This window comes from Lissotriton helveticus, chromosome 11, assembly GCF_964261635.1.
Source record: "Lissotriton helveticus chromosome 11, aLisHel1.1, whole genome shotgun sequence".
In the NCBI taxonomy this organism is placed as follows: domain Eukaryota; kingdom Metazoa; phylum Chordata; class Amphibia; order Caudata; family Salamandridae; genus Lissotriton; species Lissotriton helveticus.
In genome coordinates, this window is record NC_136072.1 from 1,144,201,678 (window position 1) to 1,144,217,159 (window position 15,482).

General features: G+C 47.9%; 1 protein-coding gene across 2 annotated transcripts in view; it reads right to left on the reverse strand.

Annotated features, from left to right (window-relative positions):
* CHFR (checkpoint with forkhead and ring finger domains) overlaps positions 1–15,482 on the reverse strand; it is a 234,947-nt gene that overhangs the window by 5,279 nt on the left and 214,186 nt on the right. For both annotated transcript variants that reach the window (XM_078667904.1, XM_078667903.1), the window contains exon 17: positions 6,370–6,442. In XM_078667904.1, coding sequence (XP_078524030.1) covers positions 6,370–6,442 — 73 coding nt within the window. The remainder of the gene's footprint in view (positions 1–6,369; positions 6,443–15,482) is intronic.

Below are 15,482 nucleotides of genomic sequence, written 5' to 3' on the forward strand. Positions count from 1 at the left end.
GTATCATTATATATTGAATTGTATCAGATTTTAAATAGTAAATGATGACCTCACTGTGCACCAGGATTCAACAATCTTTGTTGGGGTTCCTCAATGTTTCCCTTATTATCACCCTTCAACAGTGCCTCTCATCTCTCCATTGCCCCTCTGTCACATGTATTTCATTTGTTTTATAGCATCTCTCACACCATTGTACGATGTCAGGGCACTTTACATCATACACATATAGGGGCAGATTTACAAGCCCCTTGCACCACGGGTGGGTCACAAAAAGTGACGCACCAGTGGCGCATTTCTAGATTTACTAGAAATCGTAAACCTGGTAATGTGTCTGAATGCTATGCCCCCACAGGGGAGGCGTAGGGAGGCGCAACAAGGAGAAATGTATTAATTTCTCCTTGTTTTTTTCCTCTTTCTATGCGTGTTGGCTTCTGCAGCACGCATAGAAAGAGGAAATCACCTCTGGTGATTGTTTATGTGCAGGAAGGGAGCTCTTCCTGCATATAAACAATCTCCCCACGACGCAGGCATTCTTGCACCATGGTGCAAGGGTGCCTGTGCAGGTGCATGGCACCAGTTTTTGCGCCAGCTCAGGGGGAAGCACAGACATATTGTTGTAAATATGTTGCATCCCTGTGTTTTGAAAGTGACTCAGTGCTGCGTACCAAAATGGCTTGCGGTACATACGGTGTCACTTTCCTTGTAAATCTGCACAATAGAGAATGATTCATATGTGTAAATCAGTATATAGAAAATGTTACATAAGGCAAATGTGACTACAAGGTGTAGGATTCACATGTCATTCATACTTGTAGGCATTTTTAAAGAGTGTTTGGTCTGGAGAAGCATAAACTCAGGATTCAGAACATAACACATGGTTAGCATTGACTTCAACAAAAAAAATGTATTTCAACCCAAATAAACCGTTTTAGCAGCATCAGGATAATGAAAGACTTGGAAAAACATATGTTTCTAACTTGTACCATGCAGTGTGCAAGCATCTCTTTGATGACAGTTTATAGGTCACTGTGCTAGATTATGATTGTCACTTATGAACTGTACATTAACAAAATAATCTCTATGACAAAAGCAGTAAACCACTAACCTATGCACGTAAAACATTGTTTTTTAAAATGCATGGGGTACACGTTCTTTGCAGTAGGGATATTAACCCTCTGTGCTACATTAGATTAGTCAAAGCTGCCACTGGACAAAGCTCTCATCTCTCTCCAACAGGTATATTAATCACTGACGTTATCTTGACATTTTTATTGTTGCTTTAAAACTGCTATTTCTACAAGGAACATTGTTGTTCTTTTAAAATTGCTGCTTGAGGACACCCTGGGAATGTGTCACGGACCCCTGGGGGTCCGTGGACCACAGTTTGGGAAACACTGCCCTATTGAATATACCACTATTCCAAGAAAAACTTTTAGACTTGGCCATCTTGAAGGGATATCCCCAAACTATTTGCCTTCACCCCTGCTGTTTTCTGAAACGGCTGTTGTTGTCTTTTAGGACTCTGTGTATTTTACCACTGCAAACCAGCACTAAAGTACTTGTGCTCTCTCCCTAAAACATGGTAAAAATTGGCCTACACCTGATTAGCACATTTAATTTACTTTTAAGTCTCTAGTGTCTGGTACCATATGTACCCAGGTCCTGTAAATTGAATGCTACTAGAGGACTCATTGTGCCTCCCACTAAAGTAACCCTTTAAACATGTCTCAGGCACGTCATTGCAGCATGTTTTAAACTGCCATTTTGGCCTGACAAAATAAACCTTATGCTAGGCCTAAACCTTACTTTTTGTTATATACAAGTCAACCCTAGGATCCTAAAAACCCACAGAGCAGGGTGCATTGTATTTAAAAACACATGGTTTTACGTTTTACATGGCCTGGTAGTGAAAAACGCCTACATTTGTTTTTCACTACTGTAAGTCCTATGTCTCCAACTGAATAACATTGGGTTATCTTATTAAATTTATTAAGTGCTAGCATTTGATTGGGAACAGATAGGAATGTAAAGTTTGGACGCTCCTCATTAATGGTAAAATGAGATTTTAAGTCACAATTTTGTAAAATGGCACTTTTAGAAAGTTGGTATTTTCATGTCCTAACCATTTGGTGCCTACTGCCGGTGGTGTCCTGAGTCACATGACCCTGCTGTTAGGCTTTGTGTATTCTTCCCAGGCAGTGAGACAAAGGGTTTAGCTGAGGGCAGGATAGCCCATCCAGGCAGGATCGGTAAGGGTGGGGTTGTTCCCTGCCCCACTTGCATTTCAAAGGGGCTTGCTTACAGCAAACACAAAGAAACTAGTCTATTGTGACACTAGACTTCTTGGAGCCGTGGCAGGCGAACTGAAGAACTTCCCAGAACAAAATATGGGAGGTAGGATAGGTTGTTCTCCCCACACACAATGGCTGGCACCAGTTATGGGCTTCCAGAGCGACTTATCAGTACACTCCTGGACCAGTGAAAATTAGAGAAGGACTGCCTTGTTCCCTAGAGGAATGCCCTGCTGCATGAGGCCTGTCTTGTTCCCCGGAGTCCTGACCTGCTACTCTCAGATGACTGTGCGCTGCTTGAGGCCTGCCTTGCTCCCCAGAGGACTGACCTGGTGCTTAAAGCCTGCCCTACTCCCTGTGCAGGAAGACTGGACCTGCTTCCTTCATCACGGGCTTCCTGAGTGACTCCAAGTGTCAGTTGTCTGACTTCCAGTTCAGAGCACCAGTTCAACTAGCCCTCTGCACTGGAACTGCCTGAGCTCTGCTGGCCCCCACTAGAGTGAGTTTCTGATCTCCAAAAGGTGCCTCCCCTGGTCCTGGACCCTTGGCTGGCAACAGAGAGAACTCCTCCTTGCCTAACTGAACACAAAGTTGCGCGAAGCCCCACAAAGGCTCACCACACATCTTAAAGCGTCATCGCAACTGACGCTGATCGCAAGCTTCATAGGAACTGATGCAAGGGATGCAAAACCTCACTGCATAGCTGCAAGCTTCATCCGAACCAACACAGAGCAATGCAAAGGCCTTTGAAGCCTGCCACACAGCTGCAAGCCTCATTGAAACAGACGCGGGGCAACGCAAAGCTACACCACGCAGACCTCGCACCAAGGACATAAGGTACAACTCACAGGAGGCCACACTTGGTCCTGTGCCCTGCCTACTCTCCATTACGGTCAGCATAAAATTGTGGCCTTGTCCCGGTTTAGTGCAACCAGATACACATAATTGCCGCTTTGTGCTTTTAGCTGCTATACCTACCTAAAACTCTGAAACTGCATGTCTCTGGTTCTATTGATTGGAGTTTTGTCATTTTGGTCTCATTTTATTTATTAAAATGCACTAATTGTTTCTAAACTGGCTTGGGCTTTTTCCTGTGTTGTGTTTTCACTTTATTACAGTTTGTGTTTTGCATAAATACTTGAAACAGTGCCTCTAATTTAACCCTGACTGCTTTTGTGCCAAGCTACCCAGGTTTAAGCACAGGTTAATTTAGTGACTTTTTGTGATTTTCCCTGACAAGGAATGTGGTTGTTGCTAGAGTAGGGTTTTCACCCCTCCTCAACTAATAACCTGATTTCTTACACTAATTATCCCCTGTGTGGCAGGTGACATTTCCATTTTCCATCCCACCATCTGTATATGTTTGCTCTCCTAATCATGTGGTGGGCCAGTAAGTGCATAAGTATCATCTCTCTTTCTTGTAACACTGTTATCGTATCAGTCCATGCACTGTTCATAGTGTGCACTGGATCCGGTGGATAGTTTATCTTTTTTCTCAACTCTAGGCGTGTTACCTTGGATGATGCCAGTTCTTTAAGACCTCCTTATCCTGGCCAAAGAGGCTTGGTAACATAGGCAAACAGATTTTTCTTTTGTGTGGAGAGAAGAGTTTCCAGTAAGAAACATGCCTCTGTTGTATCTGCTGCACTCTTAGTTACTACATTACAGATAGGTCATCTGGTGGTTATTAGAAATAAGTCAAACCCTTCCTCTGGAGAGAGAGAGAGGCTAAATTCTGTCATATGTCCTGTTGTGGTTCAATGATGGGCTGTTCATACTGCTCATCTTCATAACATCCCTCCTGCTCTTCTTGTCATTCAGGAGTTCATTGTGGCTGTAACCTCAGCTGGACTGGAGCTTCAGTCAGTCCACCACTGCCAGATGGGCCATTGAGGAAACACCCAGTTGGCAGGTCGTGTTCCTTGTCCCGTGGGCTGTGACAAAACCAAGAAAAACACCCCCTGCGGCCCTGGCCCTTCAAGTTGACCATCCTGACAGTGACAGACTTTCTCAAATTCCAGTCCAACACAGTTTTTAACTCTGTGTGGTGCTCTGCCTTAGTCTTACCCTCTGGGTTTCGGAATCCCTTGAGGGATTTGTAAAATATCTTCTTTTTCTGTAAAACAGGCCCCATTTTGGCTTCAAGTCTACCCTTCTTTCTTTCAATGTTAAATGCTCATTGTTCAGCATTGAGTGTCTTCCTTTTTTGAAGTCGAAGGGTATTTCTTAGACTATTTCTCATTTTCCCAATCCCATGTTCAGAGTATGGAAGTTTGCTCCCAACAGTATCAGTTTACGACCCATGGGTCTCCTTTGGTATTTCCTTTGACTGCCAGGTGTTTCAGTGTCTAGGACTATTTAAAAGTCTCCAAGCCTGAAGTTTCTGCTATTCCCCACTGTGACCCTGTGGCATCATGGACATGTTTTTTTGTCGCATCTGTCGTTCGGTGTCCTTTCCTTCCCGGTTTGTTCTGTGGTTCGACGAACATCAATTCCTTACTGTCTGACTCCTAATTTCCCTGGGACACCACTATATACTCGATGAGCTCTTCGAGGTCCTTAATGGACTGCATCATGGTGCAGTGTGCCCACCTTGGTTTCTACATACTTTAAGGATTTTTATGAGTAACTCTTCGCATGCCTAGCACCCCACTGATTAGTGGCCTTTCAGAAGGCACAAATTGCATCGTTTGTCGTTTTTTGATAGTTTGTGCTGGCACCTGGGATAAAATCTAAGAGGGTTTTTTTTCATCCCGTCGAGTTTTAGGAGGAGGGGTAGGGATCTAAACCACCGCCTAATAAACACAATTCAACCATGTGTTCAAAGTCCAAGAGAAAAGCCTGTATCTTTGGGGTTTGTTTTGTGTTTTCTTCCCTCTTAAGTTTTCTGTCATCGCCAGGGATAGCCTTCTTTTTCAGTGTTTTCCACTCTCTGATCATCTTCCTATGATACTTTTGACTATCTGACCCAGAGCTGTGGCCTTACTTCCAAACCCAGCAGTGAAAATAAAGAATCGAACAATAGCAGCCACAGCCCAGGCCATTTTGGGTGTATTTCCCACTGGTCTACGACGAAGAACAAAATAGGGATATTTCTGGACTCAACCGCTAGTTAGCAGAATAATGCAGAGCATGTGAATCCAGAAAAGAATGCATGTTACAAAACTCTGGTATATCAGCTCCAGAACCAGAATCTGCTTCATCTCACACTTACTCGAGGATGGAGAATGAGGACAGCATTTCAATTTAGCCGAACCCAACCTTGTTTTTATGTTTTCTATGTAGTGCTACGCTTCCTATTCCCTAATGGCCTTCTGATGGATCAGAGAGTGTTTGTTGCACTTTGAATCATGTTTGATGCTAGGGGACCAATGGTAGATGTGTTGAGAGTTTGTGACCGCCATCGGCTTGTGAAGAGTGCAGCACAGTTTCAATCCAGACTTCTTTTTTGGAGGGGGTGACATCCCTGCACATTGAAAACGTTTTTTGAAAAAAGTTGAGAGGAGTTCAGCTCTGTATCAAAGGGCACAGAAAAAAAGAGGAACTGATGTCAGCGTGCAGGGGAAGAACCTAAGTGTGACTCCCTGATATTATCGTCAGAAGTGGGTCAGAGTCAAAAGAGAGGCAGATGGCGCCACCTGCTGGGGCAAAGGATCTATTACAAAGAGTTTCCAGATTCAATGTCTGGAGATATTCACAAGATGAGGCATCTGCAATTAGAACTATCCATCAGAATTGAGTCTTTCTGAGTTATCCTGTCTTTTGAAGGCTGACAACATATCTCAGAGATGAGGCGTATTCCAAAATAAATCTTTACTCATATTGCTATTGCACAGAGTTTTCAGAAAAGATCTCAAAGATATGCATTTCACAGAGAGACACTTTGATTCACTACAGACTTGCAAAAATGACAAGTAGGAGACTCTACACCACATGAAAATAACTTCCATGACCAACCCAAAAAGCAACAATATTGGTTGGCTGGAATGTAATTATACACTGTGAGGAGTACATCACTAAGCAAGCAAACATGATCATTGGTCACATAAACAAAAAGATAACTGGAGGGTACACTTACATGGCATGATGGGCTTTCACCTGTGTCCGACAGTTACGTCCCCAGTAACAGTCAGGGCGCGATGTCACTCCCACTGAAAGAAGCACAAATTGACAGAAATGGGAAAATGAATAAATAAAGGAGTTTAACCACAGCCAACTATTTCAAGACAATGGCCTACTTATTTGGCATCTCTTTACTTGAATCACACTATAAGAAATATGTTGGAGGCAGGGGAGGGATTAAATATTTTATTAGCTTGTATTAACTTCAAGAAAAACATTTGAAAATAAATAACTTTTACAACGACCTACAAACTCTTAGTACAGACAACATTTCTATGTTGAAAAAGGTTGATGAGAGGCAATACACATGATCAACAAATTACAGAGTACGCAAAGCAAAGTTCGTCCAACAGTCGTCATGGGTTTTGTTGCAGGTCTTTATTTTTCACAAGCTCTTTGTACAACTGTATAAACAGCCAACACGTTTCACCCTAACAAGGGCTTCTTCAGGGCTGTAATATCATACAACATAAAAACATTTTAAACACCACCACTCATTGAAGAGCTTTTGATTATTATTGAACTGCTGAACGAACTTTGCTTTGCGTACTCTGTAATTTGTTGATCATGTGTATTGCCTCTCATCATCCTTTTTCTTTGTATCTATTTATGGACCGGTGGCAGCTGGCCACTTGAGGTGGGTAATACGGGTACAAAGTACATCTGGTGACTAGCCTAGGTAGTGCCGTTGCCGTTAACCCTGCTGCCTCTTTGTCTTCATTGATCAACATTTCTATGTTGCTTACCAGTGTAAATGGCTGCTACCACGTGTGAGGAATAGAAATTACTTCTTGGAGCAATTACAGCCAAAAAACACTCCCAAGGTGCAGCCCGAGGGGCACTCAGAGAGGTACTGAGCAATCTTTTTGACCTGTCTGATCTATTATTGTGGGATGCTTTGAGGCTGAGCACTGATGGCATTCCCATCCTTAATAATGTCCAGAGCTAACAATCTGGAGTTGCTTGTGCTCCAGTTTAGAGAGGACATGGCCTGGCAGTTTGGGCTGGACTCTTCCAACTGGAGAAGGAACAGGGCTCAGTGCATATGGCTGAGACAAATATGGCACACCAAAAATATCTATGGACTGGGATATCGCCAGACTCATTACCAGTGACTGAGATTAATTCACGCAGTCCATCCTGCACTTCTTTGTATTCACCATTAGACATGTCCAAAGTCACTCCGGTATAAACACAGGCGCCTCAAACAAAAAGTCAGAAAGCCATCAAGGTAGGCACGTCAGATGGGCCATAAGGTTCTATCTTCAAAAATTGGACTGGTTCTCTGCACACAGTTTGGGGGCATGGGCCATGTTGCAATTAACTGCAGGGAGCTAAAGAAAGTGACAGAGGCACCAACAGACCTGGGTCTTCAAAACACGGCATTCGAAGGCTCCAGTCCCCACATGGAAATGCCCGATGGAATACATGGCCAGTCCTGCTCTGGACATCCCATAATCCCTGCTTGGCGTTTGTAGATTCACTGTAGACAGTTGCCAAAGGCTGCACTACGCCCATTCCGCTATGGTTAAAGAGAAACACAATCTTTGCCTAAGAGTCACAAAGTTGCTCAGCAGTTCTTAGACTGCCTGCCTTCACTTTAATGAGACTGGCACCAAACACTTTCCAAAGCCTGGACCAAGGGACAGTAGCCTCCCATGTTAACAAGGAGGAATCCTCTATATGATCCCACTTCTACAACAGAGTCTAGTACGCTGCAGGGAAGCAACAGCTCATAATTCATGAAGCACCCCGGAGGGGACTCGTGATAAGAGTTTCCACAAGCAGGAAAAGGCAGCCGGCTAGACTAAATGATTAAATTAAGAGCACAGCTGTGTGAGGCACTGCTGAATGTACTGCGCCGTGCCCTCACCCCGATGCACCCACCTCAGTTCTCCAAACCAATGTCTAGATGGATTCTTCCATGATTGCCTGTGCAGGAAGGCAGGTGTGCAGTAGAAACGAGTAAAGATAATGGTCCATTTCCTTTATTTGTAGGTCAGTCTTTTGCATCTTTCCTGCCAATAAGTAATGGTCATCAAGCCGAAACATGGATGAGATATTGAAGCAACATTTGTTTCATGCGTAAAGAAATAGTAATAACACAGAATGAGGATCCACAGTTACAAAAGATGTATTCAGTTGCGCAGGTGACAGAAGGAAAAGTGTCTTACTTGCAGTTCTAGTTCTCCATCATTGATTTCTTCTTTAAATTTATAAACATAAAAATAGACCTGCTCGGTGCAGGGTATGCGCCCACAAGAGGCAAGATGTTCTGTCTTATTATAAACTAAATCTGTCGGAATTGGGTTAGGACAGTCAGAGCAAGAATTGAATTAATCCAATTCCCAAATAAACTCATGGTCTAAGGCGGAAGAGAAGGAGTAGTTAATAATTTAAAAAAAAATACATATGACAGAGAGTAGGCTTAGAAAAAGGGCTCCCTGTTTCTGTGGCATTTATTTTCATTCATTCCAGTCTTTATTTACCCATATTTATTTTATCTTGGGAAAATGAAGCTACAAACATTACATTTTCACACGTATTTATCCATTAAAGAACACCTGCACTCGGATGGCTGATGAATTTTAGTGTTATAAGAAGCCATACATAATTCATCAGGCATAAGTAACATAAGAAAACATGTGCACTGTACTACAAACAAACACACACCTGCTGCTGTTTAAAGCCCGTTAAAGCTGTTGGTCTGCTAGACATGATGGACAACATCGAGAATCATACAGCGTAAAACAGGTTTCCAGATTCCTCCCATATGTAAAAAATAAATAAAGATAGAGAAATAAATGTTTTTAGGCTGTTTGTATCTGTAAAAATCAATAACGGAAGACTGGGAGCCTTAATTGAAAGTAAGTAACTTTTCCTTTTCCATCATTGGATCTTCCATAATATCCGGGCTAATGGAATTATGTAGCAGGGGAACATTAAATTATGTATCAAGACAAGGCAAATTATGCGGCATAATGCACCCTTTTTATAGTAATACTTCATTGTTATTTTTATGCATGGTAATACTGCCTGGGTAACGATTTTACCTCATTAGTTCCATTTAAACCACCAAATACATTAATAAGCAACTGAAAGATGACCAGTTAACCTCTGCGAAGGGTCTTCCAACATGAACGAACGCATATCGCCACATTTTTAATAACTTTTGATTTGTTTGGGCTAGAAATGTTTTCTGTTAAAACCTGCAGATTATGCAGCAGATGATAGACTTTGTGATAAATGCTTAGTTATGTGAGAAAAGCTGCAGAATCGCACAGCTCCAGTGGCCCTGCGTAATGATCATAAGTGTTAGAAAAGAATACGTTCCTCACAACCCATTGAGCCAGACAGAATCTGGAAAACTTTTCTCCACCAATGCTCCTGAATGCCGCTAAGTGGCGCTGGGCAACTCCACGTTGGTTCCATACTGCCCCCGAAGTGACAGAGCGGAACTTACAAGAAGTCAGTGTTGTTGATACCTTCCCAGTAACCGTGTTTGATCCACTTGGACCACCAACAGAAGGCAGTGCAGTCGTCAAACAGGCAGCCGAGGGCTTTGATTTCATGGGCACTTAGTCAAAGTGTGGTAGGTCCCCAGACTGGCTCCTGGCGATCCTGATTTTTTCACTAAACATCCTACTCCAGTGAGCCTAATGGTTCACGATTCAACCAACAACGCCCCCAGAAGTGATAGTAGCGGTCGCTGCCCACCTCTGAGTTTGGGGATACCAGTTTTCCCCTACCTCAAAGACAGGCTGTTGAAGACAGGCTCACTACAGACAGTCCTAGACCCCCTCCAAATCAACGATTGCCTCCTGACTTTGTTGGTGTTCACGTTCAATGAGCCAAAGTTACGCTTGGCTACTTTGCAGAGGCTTCCGCTCAATGGAGCTATTCTGAATTCACTGCAGTTCAGAGCTTTCTCTTGCCTCAAGAAGTCCATTCAGGCTATGATCTTGATATTTCAGCCTTGGTTCCAGATCTCAGTGACAACAGCTCTGATGGTACTTGGCCTCTTCCCCTTCTGCAATCTTCCTTGTTGATTACACCAGGTGGCAGATGCAGACACTAAAATGGAATCTGAAGTTCCAGGGGGCCGAGCATCAAGGAAATCTACTGGATGCCATCCAGATTTCAAAGGAGACGGCTCATGATGTGAAGTGGTGGCTTCAGGATCGCAACTGGTCTAGCTGCAGGCTCCTCTCCCTTTGCCACCCAGAGTTGACGGTGGTGATAGAAACATCATTGCTGTCTCTGGTTTTGAAAAAAAGAAACATCATTGCTGGGTTGGGGAGGCCATTTGGAGAGAAGTGGCGATTGGAGGACTCCGATCTCCTCCCGAAGCCCGGCTCCGTGCAAGTCTGTGGGAGCTGCAGGCTATATGTCTAGTTCTGAATGCCATCAAGTGGAGGCTGGTGCAGGTTCACATGACAACACCACTGCCAGAGGGTACTGAAATAAATTGGGCAAAATGAGGTCCTGTGCCAGGAGGCTCTGGACTTGGTTGGAGCATCAGGACATTTCTCTGCTCACTAACCATGTCACAGGATTCTTGAATGCTAAAGCAGATGAGCTAAGCAGGCAGCATTTGACAGATCAGAAATGGTGCATATATCCTGAGGTGGCACAGGGTATCTTCCTGCAGATGGGAGAACAATGGCTAGATCTTTTCACCACCATCGAGTGCGCAGTGTCAAAAGGTTTGCGAGTTGAAGTTTCCATGAGAACACTCATTACAGATGCATTCTGGCTGGAATGGAAAATGGAAATCCTGCAGGCCTTCCCGCCTCTGTCTCTCCTTCCCGGAGGTATGAAAAAGATCAGGAACGACCAGACCCAAGAATCCTAGTGACTCTGGCTTTGGCCAGGAAGGTGTGGGATGAGCATCTGCCCTCTGATCAGGCTATCACTTCAGGATGATCTGTAGTAGCAGCAGGGCAGCGTCTTTACATAAACCTGCACATTCTACACCTCCAGGCGGCAGTTGGAAGAATTTGATCTCTTAGCTGAAGTGGATGTCATCCTCACCACCTGGAATCCTTCCACAAAGTCTATTTATGCTGGGCGCTAGGACACGTTTTTTGGCCTGGAGTGGTAGCCACAAGATTGACCCTTTACAAGGTGACCTGTTCTCAGGACACCCCTGCGCCGCACGGCCACCAGCTGTGTGTGTGCCCCTCGCCTCGCTGCTGCCCGCAGCCTCGTTGTGCCTGCCTCGCTGATCCCTGCCCCTCCGCCGTATTTGCGTGTGTGTGATTAATCGTTTTATTTCCTATTTGTTTTTCCTATTTGTTTTTATTTGCCTTTTGACTGTTGTCACTGCTGTCCCCTTGCACGTTGTTGTATTAGCTTTGTTTACTGTTAATCAGTCCCCCTGTGCCTGCCCGCCCCGCTCCCCGCTTCCTGCCGCCGTCCAAGCGGCCACACCCCCTTTTCGTTTTGTGCCCTCCCCACTCCTGCCTCCCAGCTGCTCCTCCCTCCCTCCCACTTGGCCATAAATGGCGACCGCGCGGCGCAGGTGAGTGTGACCTGTTCTCAGGACACCCCCGCGCCGCACGGCCACCAGCTGTGTGTGTGCCCCTCGCCACGCTGCTGCCCGCAGCCTCGTTGTGCCTGCCTCGCTGATCCCTGCCCCTCCGCCGTATTTGCGTGTGTGTGATTAATCGTTTTATTTCCTATTTGTTTTTATTTGCCTTTTGACTGTTGTCACTGCTGTCCCCTTGCACGTTGTTGTATTAGCTTTGTTTACTGTTAATCAGTCCCCCTGTGCCTGCCCGCCCCGCTTCCCGCCGTCGTCCAAGCGGCCACGCCCCCTTTTAGTTTTGTGCTCTCCCCGCTCCCGCCTCCCAGCTGCTCCTCCCTCCCTCCCACTTGGCCATAAATGGCGACCGCGCGGCGCAGGTGAGTGTGACCTGTTCTCAGGACACCCCCGCGCCGCATGGCCACCAGCTGTGTGTGTGCCCCTCGCCTCGCTGCTGCCCGCAGCCTCGTTGTGCCTGCCTCGCTGATCCCTGCCCCTCCGCCGTATTTGCGTGTGTGTGATTAATCGTTTTATTTCCTATTTGTTTTTCCTATTTGTTTTTATTTGCCTTTTGACTGTTGTCACTGCTGTCCCCTTGCACGTTGTTGTATTAGCTTTGTTTACTGTTAATCATTCCCCCTGTGCCTGCCCGCCCCGCTCCCCGCCGCCGTCCAAGCAGCCACGCCCCCTTTTCGTTTTGTGCCCTCCCCGCTCCCGCCTCCCAGCTGCTCCTCCCTCCCTCCCACTTGGCCATAAATGGCGACCGCACGTACGCGCAGCGGCCACGCGGAGCGGGCGCGCCGATTGTGCGCCGAAGGCAAGCCCGTCTGCGCCCGTCCGCGCCTGGACCGCGCCCAGTGCCAGGACCCCTGGTCCCCACCGATGCAAGTCGACCCGACAGACCTACGACGCCGCAGCCCTCAACGCACTCAATGCCGGCCGAAACCCCACCTGCTGCCGAGCCGCCCCAAGACGCATTCACGGACCCTTCACCTGCACAACCTGCAAGTTCTCCTGCCTCCGAACCTGCACCACGCCCGCCAAACCAAACTCCAGCTTCGACCTCAAGTGCATCCTGCTCAACACCCGCTCCGTCCACAGACACGCCGTGGAACTCTGGAACCTCCTCGACACAACATCACCAGACATCGCCTTCCTCACTGAAACATGGATGAACGCCTCCTCTGCCCCCGACATCGCCATCGCCATCCCGGATGGATACAAGATCATCAGGAGGGACCGCGCCAACCAGACCGGTGGAGGCATCGCCATCGTCCACAAGAACACCATCCGCATCACGACCGACGCCGCCGACACCCTCGCCACCGCCGAACACCTCCACTTCCAGATTCACACCAAACCAAAGACGACCCTCAGAGGCACCCTCATCTACCGACCCCCGGGACCACGCACGCAATTCAGCGAAGACATCACGGACTTCATCAGCCCACACGCCCTCCCCTCCGCCGACTACATCCTCCTAGGGGACCTCAACTTCCACCTGGAGAACAACAAGGACCGCAACACCGCCACCCTGCTGGACAACGTCGCCAACCTCGGCCTCAAGCAACTGGTCAACACCCCCACCCACTACGCCGGCCACACGCTTGATCCCGTCTTCTCATCCAGCAAGCACATCAGCTTCAGCCACTCCACCGGACTCCACTGGACCGACCACAGCTGCGTCCACTTCAGATTCAGAAAAACCACAACCCACCACCACCCGCAACAGGTTCCTCACAGGAGCTGTGTGTGCCCCTCGCCTCGCTGCTGCCCGCAGCCTCGTTGTGCCTGCCTCGCTGATCCCTGCCCCTCCGCCGTATTTGCGTGTGTGTGATTAATCGTTTTATTTCCTATTTGTTTTTCCTATTTGTTTTTATTTGCCTTTTGACTGTTGTCACTGCTGTCTCCTTGCACATTGTTGTATTAGCTTTGTTTACTGTTAATCAGTCCCCCTGTGCCTGCCCGCCCCGCTCCCCGCCGCCGTCCAAGCGGCCACGCCCCCTTTTCGTTTTGTTGCCCTCCCCGCTCCCGCCTCCCAGCTGCTCCGCCCTCCCTCCCACTTGGCCATAAATGGCGACCGCGCGGCGCAGGTGAGTGTGACCTGTTCTCAGGACACCCCCGCGCCGCTCGGCCACCAGCTGTGTGTGTGCCCCTCGCCTCGCTGCTGCCAAGATCACCGCCGACCAGCTCACCACCTCCCTCAGCCAGAACCCACCTGCCAGCACATCAGACGCCAACGAAGCAGCCTGCAACTTCACGCAGTGGCTGACCGCCTGCGCCGATGACCTCGCACCATTGAAGAACCCTCCCAGCCGACCCAGAAGCAAGAAAGCCCCCTGGTTCACCGACGAACTCAAGGACTCCAAGAAGACCTGCCGCACCCTCGAGAAAGCCTGGCTCCTCGACCGGACCACTGACAACATGACCGCCCTCAAACACGCCACCCGCAAGCACCACCAGCTCATCCGCACCACCAAGAAGAAATCTCTGAAGGAGCGACTGGACAACAACGCCCACAACAGCAAGGAACTCTTCAGCATCGTCAAGGAGTTCTCCAACCCCAGCACCGGCAACAACGACATCACCCCTTCACAAGATCTCTGCGACTCCCTCGCCTCGTTCTTCCACCGCAAGATTGCCGACATCCACAACAGTTTCGGCGCACCATCCACGCACCCAACCACCGAACCACCGAACCCCACCGCCACCCTCCGCAACTGGACCACGGTGACCACCGAAGACACAGCCCGCACGATGAACACCATCCACTCCGGCTCTCCAACCGACCCCTGCCCCCACCACGTCTTCAACAAGGCCGACTCCACCATCGCACCCCAACTCCGGGACATCATCAACACCTCCTTCAACACCGCCACCTTCCCGGAGAGCTGGAAGCATGCCGAGCTCAGCGCCCTACTGAAGAAACCAACAGCGGACCCCACCGACCTCAAAAACTTCCGCCCCATCTCGCTCCTCCCTTTTCCTGCCAAAGTCATCGAGAAGATCGTCAACAAAAAGCTTGCCGCCTTCCTCGAGACGAACGGATCCCTCGACCCCTCGCAGTCCGGTTTCAGAGCCAACCACAGCACCGAGACCGCCCTCATCGCAGCCACCGACGACATCCGAGCCCTGCTCGACAACGGGGAAACAGCGGCACTCATCCTCCTGGACCTCTCCGCAGCATTCGACACTGTCTGCCACCGCACCCTAGTCCAACGTCTCGACAACACCGGCATCCAAGAGAAGGCACTGAAGTGCATCATCTCTTTCCTCGCCGGTAGAACACAGAGAGTCCGCCTCCCCCCGTTCCGATCCGAGGCCACCGAAGTCACCTGTGGCGTCCCGCAAGGATCATCACTCAGCCCCACCCTCTTCAACGTCTACATGAGACCTCTAGCTGCCATCGCACGCCAACACAACCTCAACATCATCTCCTACGTCGACGACACCCAGCTGATCCTCTCCCTCACCAGAGACCCCGACACCGCCAGAACCAGCTTACACGAAGGGATGAAAGACGTCGCCGAATGGATGAAGAA